We start from the raw sequence: 8,471 nt of genomic DNA on the forward strand, positions 1-8,471 counted from the left end.
GCGCCGAGCAGGCGGCGCCGGCGGCCAGCAGGCGGCCGCGCGTCGCCGTTGGCGGCGTACGCAGCGCGCGACAGGTTCCAGCTGCGGACGACGACCGCGCCGCCGCCGGGCGCGACGGCAAAGTCCGGGCGCGTGGCGGGCGGGTAGCGCTCCATGAGCATGGTGGCGTTGGCGGGGCTGCGGGTGGCGACCTTCAGATCAGACAGCTCGACGCCGCCGCCGCCGTCCAGGTCGAGCAGCCCCAGCAGCAGCGGATTATAGCTCGGCCACAGCGGGCCGCGCAGCACGGGCGCGGCGCTCGTCAGGGCCAGGCCGGGGCCCGAGAACGAGAGGCGCCCGCCGTCGGCGACGACCACTCGGGACACCATGTTGTTGCCGAGATCGAGCGTCAGGGTGCCGCCGCCGCCGCCGCTGCTGCCACACGCGACGACGGCGACGGGGCGGCGCAGCACGATGCGCGCCCGCCAGTCAAAGTCCGCGGGCTGCAGCGACACGTTGGCTGTGAGCACGATGCGCGCGACGGTCGCGCTGCGCAGCGCGGCGGCGAACGAGGCGGAGTCCGCGACGGGCGCGCTGCCGGCTGCGGCAGCCTGTGCGCAGGGTGTGGGCGCCCGCACAGGTGGGTGGGCGGCGCGTGAGCGGGCTACCAACCTTGCGCGCAAGTGCGACGAAAGGGCGGGCGGCGGGGTGACTCGCCACCATCTTCACCTCTGCGGCTCGTGTCCAGCACGCGCGCCGTGTCACAAGTAGCAAAACCTCCTCCGTCACTCACCTCTGAACACTCGCGCGGCGCACGCTTTGCCCCGCGCTCTGCAACGGGCGGCACCGCCGCGTCGAGCGGTGCGGTCACTGCTGCCAGCAGCAAAGCGGCCGTCACAAGCCCGCGTAGCCGCAGCCCCATGCTGTTCTTTGATGCAGGGCACGCCTCTCAAGCGCGGCCTGCCCTGTTCCTGGCCATCCTGCTGGGGTCACTGGCGGTTGCTGGCCCTCCACAAACTATACGAAATTTGAACAGGATGTAAGAAGTCTGTGGAAATTGGGGAAAAAAGGTATGTGATCTGTATCGATACCGCCGAGACAGAGCGCCCGCCAAATTTCCCTGCCATGTCAAAATAACTTGCATGCAGGTGTTAAACCCTTTCAGCTGTGAAGCCTCTGCTGTTCTTTTCTCCAGCAGAGAACGCGCTCCAGCTCGCTTCGCCCTCCACACCGGTGAGGCGGATTGCCACGGCCCTGGGATACATGAGAGGCGGAGGCTTGGTGATATACATATAGGCCAACTGCTTCCATCGCCGAGCAGAGGGCCGCATGGATGCAGGAGCGCCGGCAGCCACACCGAGTGTCAGGGGCAGCGTGCATGGGGCTGTGTAGTGGTGTGAACACAAGTAAAGACGCTCTGGTATCTCAGCAGCCGTGCCACGCCAGTGGGCCCGAGCGGCACGGAGCGGCGGCGCTCGCTGCTGAGAAAGCGCTGCTGGCGCCGCCTGTCTCGCGATCGCCGACATTGGCAAATTCTGCAAAGGCGCCGCGATCGCTCTTTGAAACGCGTTGATCAGGCGCTGGCGTGGGCGTCGCCGCAATCCGGCAGGCAGCAGGCTCGCTGATCTGACCCTCGGCCGATCCGCCGCCCACCCGCCCAACCTGCAGCCCGCCGCCACAATGGCCTCGGAGGAGCACCATGAGACGTTTGAGAGCACCGACGCCGGTGCGTCCCTGACGTACCCCCAGCAGGCGGGCTCCATCCGCAAGAACGGCTTCATGGTCGCCAAGGGCAGGCCCTGCAAGGTGGGGACGGACGGGACCGCTCGGAAGCTCCAAGACCCGGGGCCGCAGCTGCATTTGCGAAGCAGGGTGGCCGGCGCAGACGCCGGCGTCGATAGCGGCTGGGACTTCAGCGGGGCGACAGCTGCATGCCGTAAATTCCTTGAATCACGGCCCTGCGCATTCGCGCCCTGGGGCTGCCGCAGGTGGTGGACGTGTCGACCTCCAAGACCGGCAAGCACGGCCACGCCAAGTGCAACTTTGTGTGCGTGGACATCTTCACTGGCAAGAAGTACGAGGAGATGACCCCCTCATCCCACAACATGGACGTGAGTGGCACAACTTCTGCGACACAAAGGGCCCGCAGTGCATCGGGCTGCCCCCTACGCCCTCACTCCCCCCCCACTCTAGCCGCGCCTTGCACTGGCCAGCGATGCCTTTCCCGCGCCCGTCCGGTGGCATCTCTGCCACCACGCTAACCCAGTCACCTTACAACCCTTTGCCCCCCATCGTGCCGCCCTCAGGTGCCCAACGTGTCGCGCGCTGAGTACACCCTGCTGGACATCAACGAGGAGGGCTTTGTGAGTGGCCGTGTGAACTAGTTATTGGGGTTTTATTTGCGTTAGTTCCATCGATCGTTCCGACTCCTATCAAACGCGCGACGCTCGCACAACAGCGCCCGCGCCAGCCGGAGCACGCCCGGGCGGCACACGCCCCTGCCCCGCCGCTCGGCCACAGGCAGCGCCCACAGCAGCGCAGCCGCTCGTGCCCGGCGTGCCTTCACTGTTTTCCAGCCTCTTATGCGCTTGCCCTCTGCACCTGTGCTCTGCTGGCGCCCCCTGTGCAGCTTGCTAGCGGAAAGCCCTACGCCCCATCAAGGCATCTCGCACCCCCCCCCCCCAAAAAGTGCACCCTGATGCTTGAACGCACCTGCGCTCCCTTTCGTCTCACCCAACGTGATCATCTCGTACACCCTCCCCCAAAAGTGCACCCTGATGCTTGAGAACGGTGACACCCGCGAGGACCTCATGCTGCCCAAGGGCACAGAGGAGAGCGACAAGCTGGCGGAGACCATCAGGGAGCAGTTCGCCTCGGGCCAAGAGCTCGCGGTCGGCGTGCTCAAGGCCATGGGCGAGGTGCGGCGGCCGCGCGCGCATGCCTTTGCTTGGGAGGGAAGGGAGGGGTGGCAAGTCGCTGCGGCGGCAAGTGCCGTGAGCAGCTCTGGCTGCATCTGGCGGTTGCGGCGCCCTGCGCGGCGCTCGACGCCCGCCTTGAGTCCCTCACCTCGCGCCGCTGCGCCGCCTGCTGCCGTGCGCAGGAGATGATCAACTCGGTCAAGGTGGTCAACGCCTAGGCCCGCTGACAGCCACCTCGGGTCTATCTCGATCGCCGAAGCGCTGCGCGGGACTGCAGCGGGCTCCGCTTTTGGGCGGCATGTGCCTGTGCACAAGCAAGCGGCGCCGGCCGGTCAAGTTGGCCCTGCAGCTTAGAGGCAGGACGCCTGGGCCGCTCTCTGTTGGGGGGACCTGTGGGGGCCGCTGTGTGGACGGGGGCCGGCCCCTCCCTGTGTAGTGCAGCGCGGCAGGCCTACTGCTGCTGCTCGGGGCCGGCTCCTTGCGTGCAGATAGCTGTGCAGCAGCGGCAGCCGCGCCCTTGCGTTGCGCGGCGACCCAATCAATTGACATTGGTGGTCTGCCTCTAGCGTTTTACACATTCAAAACCGTCCCGGTCATTGTGCATGTGCAATGGCCCAACACAACGCAACAACCCCAGAGCGAGCGCATTTGGTAATTGAGCGATCGAAAGAAGAATCACGCAGCCAGCTCGGGTGCCGCAGCCGTCGCGCTGGCACTGCATTTGAGCCGTCACTCCCGAGCAGCTGCTGCAGGCGCCAGCGCTCCACTGCTGCCGCAGGGCGGCTGTCGGGACGGCCAGGCGGCGAGGCAGCCCCGCCGCAGGGCCGGCTGACGGGACGGTCACGATCACGCCGCCAGGTGGCGCGACAGCAGGCCCTCAAACAGCGCGTAAAGGTCGCCGTTGTCGCCGCCAAACAGCTCCCGCGCGCGCGCCAGCGTGCTGTCTCTGGACGCCTTGCCGGCGTTGAGCTCCTTGATGGCCCCCAGGAAGCTGGAGAAGGTCTCATAGGACAGCCGGGACCTGAGGGGGGGGGGGGGAACGGGCAGAGGCAGGGGCAGGGGCCTATGTGGGGGCTCTGTTCAAGGGAGCCTGAGGCAAATCGGAAGAGGCTAGGAGCTCGTGGGAGGCGATGCGCCAACGCGGCAGGAGTGCTGTGTGCAGAACCAGATGTCTTGGGATATTCCTCCTACCCCTCGCACCTTGCGGCCCGGAAGAACTCCTTCCCATCGATGCGCGGCGAGCCGGTTGGGGGCGGGGCTGACCCGGCGCCCTGACTGCCGCCGGTCGGCCGCGAGGGCGTGGCGAAACCCTCGGGTTGCTGCTGGTGGTGCTGCTGCTGCTGACGGTGCTGCTGCTGCTGGTGGTGCTGCTGTCGGCCCAAAGCCGCCGGGCTGCCAAATAACTGCCCACCTGCAAAGGGATTCAGCAAACCAGGTGGTGCGCATGGCATGGTGCTAGGCAGCCCAGGTGACAGTTCCTTCACACACACCCCCTTGGCCAGACAGCCCAAGTTGATGCACACCTTCGCTTGCAGCTCACCGCGTTGTGCCGCCGCCCCAAAGGAGCCCGTGCCGCTGCCACCACCGCCGCCGCCGCCGTGCTGCGCCCCGGCCGACCGCGCGGGCGACCCGTAGCTCCCCAAGCTCAGCGCGCCACCACCGCCGCCGCTGCCGCCGCCAGCCGCGCCGCTGCCGCCGCTGCCCAAGCCGCCGAGCCCAGGTGCCGCGCCCAAGAGCTTCGCGCCCGCGCTGCCCTTGCCTCCGGCGGCGCCGACGCCCTCCAGGGCTGCCTGCGGCGACTGGTCCGGCCCGAAGCCGTGGCAGCTGCTGAGCACGTCGTGCACGAGGCGCTCCGTCGTGCTGTCGACGGCGGCCAGCGACGTGGGCGTCGGGCCGCAGGCCTGCAAGCGCGGACGGCCGTTTGCCGCGGGGTTCGCGGGCGTTCCCTGGAGACGGCTCGGCAGCGGTGACCCGAAGCGTCGATCGAACGAGTAGGCAGGTTCATAGCACACCGCCAGTACACGCGAGGGCGCTGCATTCAGAGAGCAGTCAGCTGCGCTCAGGGCGCCGCGCCACCCACGTCATCGCCGTCGTCCTGCAGCTGCCGCAGGAGGTTCCGCCGGAACCCCTCCAGCCGCGCGACCTCCCTGTTGAGCCGCTTCACCTGGAAAGTGCAACGACACACACGCGCACACATGCTCAGCCCTGTGGCACGCTACATCCCCGCTACGCATGGCGGCGGCGGTGGCAAGGCGGCGCGCACCCCTGCCAGCTGAGCAGGCTCCGCAGGGCCCGCGGCCGCCGGAGGCGATGGGGCTCCCCCCATGCTCCCTACGCACAGTTTCTATCAGTGCGGCTTTCTCTGCTGCGAGGTGCTGCTGGTCTGCCACTGCCTGCCGGGCCTGCGGGGTTGGACGTGCGGCGCAGTATTCCGGTCTTTCACAGCAAAAGTCCCCATTCTTGTGTGGACAACAGGCTACCAGCGCCCCGCCCACGTCCTAGCCGCCCTAGTTTTAAAAGGAACGCTGAAAATGGGCGCGTACCCGCTGCTGCTGTTCCTGCAGCTCTTCCTCCAGGCCAGCGTTGCGCCGCTCCAGCGACTTGGTTGCCGCCTGGCTCTCGGCGAGCGCGTCGCGCAGCCGCGATGCTTCGGCTTGTTGCAGCTCCGCCTGCGGCCATGCGTACTCACGGTCGTTGCAGGAGGTATTGCAGAGAAGCTATGGGTCTGGTGGGATGCGCTGGTCCCTGCCGCACCTGCAGCACAAACGCGTTGTGGATGATCGACTGGGCGCAAGCCAGCTGCTCCACCGGCTCCGACGGCAGCGCTGCTGCCAAGTGCTGCGGCAGCGCGGCCTGTCTTGGATACAATGCATCAGGTGACATAGGGTTCATCACATACCCTGTATCGTTCATATGCGTCCTATCTCGGCAGCCTGGCTGTCGATCAACGTTGTTGAAAGATAGTGTGAACGGCGGGGTTTCGAGGGGATGCCGACGGACAGTCAAATGAAATTACTATGGTCACTGCGACAGCGCGGCACTCGTGCACGATACTGCACTGTACGGTACTTGAGCCCTCAGATCACTTACAATTTCTCCAAGCCCAAGCAACAGACGCAGGTATGTGGGCGCCCTGCAACTCTTTAATATAATGCCGTTCTTTAGTGCCTTCAAGGCACACAAAAGAATTCACGCAGGTGCAAGTGTACCGGTACAGCAGGGCCGCGTTGGTCAAAGCAGCGGCACGCCATAGCATGTGCTGCATGGGTTTGTATGCGCACCTCCAAGACCCTCCTCTGTTGTTGCACGCCACAGGCTTGACCTTTTCCTCAGCCTTTGCTGCTTGATTTACGGCATGCGGCAGGGGAGTATGAGATGACGACTTTGTCATGGGTGCCCGAGGCACTCACGGATACGGTGAACGCGATTCGCCGTGAACATGGATGTGCGGCTGCACAGTGCGCTGCGATGTGCGACTTGCTGCAGCGTCAGCAAGAGACAAGAGGCAGTGGGGGCAGACATCGGCTTGAACGCAGCGTCCACCGTGTGCCATCTGTCGAAGTGTGGGTGGACGAGGTCATCAGCCGCTTCGGCGCGCGCGGGCAAAACAGTATGTGTGCTTGGCCAGAAAGGGTGCTTATGGTCATACAGCCACTTGCTGCAGTTCATCACAGACTGCGTAGTGGCACCAGAGCAGGATGCAAAGCGGAGCGGAACGCAACGCTGCAGGCCTTAGAGGCTTAGGTTTGGGGGATTGCAGCGGCAAGAAAGCAAAAGCGGGGCACTTGCTGCCAGCTGCATCATGTCGGCTTATGTGCTTTGTGCGTTGCACCTGTGTCTTGCATTGTACCCGGAGTACAGTAAGTCCTGCAAAAACCTCACCCTCGCTCCCTCTGTTGTGCCTGCCACCTCCAAACCACCTCGTTGCTGCGCCCGCCTGTTGAACCATGCTGGGAGGCTTCAAGGGCAGGTGGCAGGCGGCAAACAAGGCGAGGGGGTGTAGGATACCTCACCAACATGAGGGAGAGGATGCCAAGCAAGGCGTGAGGAATACGACCAAGCCTGCTGCTGCTGCTGCTGCTGCTGCTGCTGCTGCTGCTGCTGCTGCAACATGGTTGATAAGTGGCCGCGGAGGGGACCGGGGGAGACAGCCACAATCAAGTTTGGGGGGGGAGGTTGATGCGGCGGGCTGACAACCCGTTTCTTGAGTCATTGCTGCGAGTGCAAAACTGTACTGCAGTTTTTGTGTTGTGTGCAGAAAAGCCCCTGTCGAGAGTGCCCTGCATACTGTACAGCTGTAATCCTCGAGGAGTGCAGCGCAGTCAAGGGCAGGAGCTGCCTCGCGCCTCCTTGCAACTGCAGAGCGTGGGTCAACTGAGGCAGGCAAGCAAGATGCTTCGCAGTCGCGCTGGCACGATCCCCAATGCAGAGTCCTGCGCTGGTGACGTTGACAAAATTACTATGGCTATATATGAAATGTGCTGGATGCAGTCCCTTGGCAATTGGGGTAAAAGGTCAAGAGGCGTTTTGAATAGACATGTCTTTTGCAGAAGCATGTATGCCGCCCTGGCGGCCGGCCTTCATAGTGTGTGCGTTAACCCTGGCGCACGTCCCAAAAGTTGTCAGCAGTAGTCCACGATACGGAACTCCATATTCGAAGGGGTGATCACCCAACAATAGCGAGGAGGGCGCCTTGCACCTGTGGGAGAAGGGCAAGAGGCAGATCAGCCTCAGGACAAGCCACGCCCGAAAAGCAACCTGCCGGCCAGCCGTAGGCCTAAGCAATTAAGAAAGTCGAGCCTCAGCACCCCCGTTGCACCAACCCCCCAGCTGGGTCGTTTTCAGGCTGCCCGACACTACGCCGCTGTAAGTGCAAGCAGGTCTCACCGCGGGGATGCTGGTGAGGACGGTGGAGATGATGCCCACCAGGGCGTAGCTCAGGGCGCTTTGGAGGGTGGGGGATGGGGGGTGGGGTGGAGGTCGGGGTAAAGGACGGGTGAGTGGGTGGTGGTTGGGGGCCGATAAGGAGGGGCAGGGGCCACTCCCGGTCCTGAGACCAGGAGCCTAGTTTGGCTTATTGGGTAAGGCTAGTCCGAGGGGACCAACGGCGACGCAAAGCGGCAGCGGCAGGGAGGCAAGCAAACGCACGCCCCACCGCCAGCCCCGCGGGCGGCGCCAGTGCGGCGCGCGGCCGCCCACCAGAAGGGCAGGGCCTCGGGCTCCTTGGACACGAGGCTGGCGGTGCCCAGGCCGCCCGCTGTGGCCGCCGCGGACAGGCCCCTGCGGCAGGCGGCGAGGGGGCGGCGCGGACGGGGGCACGGTGAGGCGGAAGTGCGGCTTGGGCTCATGGAGAGGACTCGAACAGGAAAAAAAGGGCTGCGGGGCCAAACGTGGGTGTGCAGACCTGCAGGTCTGGCAGCAGGGAGGGCTCAAGGGCTCCCGCATGACTGCAGGTTTTGGGTGCGGCGGCCGCCCACCTGGCGATGGTGTCCTTGATGCCAAAGGTTGTCATAAGGCCGGGGCCAAAGTTGGCGCCCTGAGGGTGGGTGTTTGTGAGGGGGGTCAGGGTGGGTG

General features: G+C 65.1%; 3 protein-coding genes across 3 annotated transcripts; 1 reads left to right on the top strand and 2 right to left on the bottom strand.

The window, feature by feature from the left end:
* Positions 1-60: 60 nt before the first annotated feature.
* On the bottom strand, positions 61-901 carry MNEG_11252 (hypothetical protein; the record flags this gene model as incomplete). Its single annotated transcript, XM_014040274.1, has 2 exons — positions 61-590; positions 773-901. Coding segments are annotated over 2 exons (659 nt in total), but the record flags the coding sequence as incomplete, so codon positions are not given.
* Positions 902-1,659: 758 nt separating this feature from the next.
* Positions 1,660-3,115, top strand: MNEG_11253 (Eukaryotic translation initiation factor 5A-1; the record flags this gene model as incomplete). Its single annotated transcript, XM_014040275.1, has 5 exons — positions 1,660-1,785; positions 1,968-2,090; positions 2,286-2,342; positions 2,748-2,897; positions 3,080-3,115. 5 exons carry the CDS (start codon positions 1,660-1,662, stop codon positions 3,113-3,115), a joined length of 492 nt encoding a protein of 163 aa, XP_013895729.1.
* Positions 3,116-3,743: 628 nt separating this feature from the next.
* Positions 3,744-8,409, bottom strand: MNEG_11254 (hypothetical protein; the record flags this gene model as incomplete). Its single annotated transcript, XM_014040276.1, has 11 exons — positions 3,744-3,918; positions 4,098-4,308; positions 4,438-4,798; positions 4,978-5,061; positions 5,237-5,299; positions 5,441-5,566; positions 5,652-5,754; positions 6,952-7,001; positions 7,785-7,842; positions 8,097-8,177; positions 8,375-8,409. 11 exons carry the CDS (start codon positions 8,407-8,409, stop codon positions 3,744-3,746), a joined length of 1,347 nt encoding a protein of 448 aa, XP_013895730.1.
* Between the last annotated feature and the right edge of the window lie 62 nt (positions 8,410-8,471).

Source organism: Monoraphidium neglectum (genome assembly GCF_000611645.1).
Source record: "Monoraphidium neglectum strain SAG 48.87 unplaced genomic scaffold scaffold02659, whole genome shotgun sequence".
NCBI classification, from domain to species: domain Eukaryota; kingdom Viridiplantae; phylum Chlorophyta; class Chlorophyceae; order Sphaeropleales; family Selenastraceae; genus Monoraphidium; species Monoraphidium neglectum.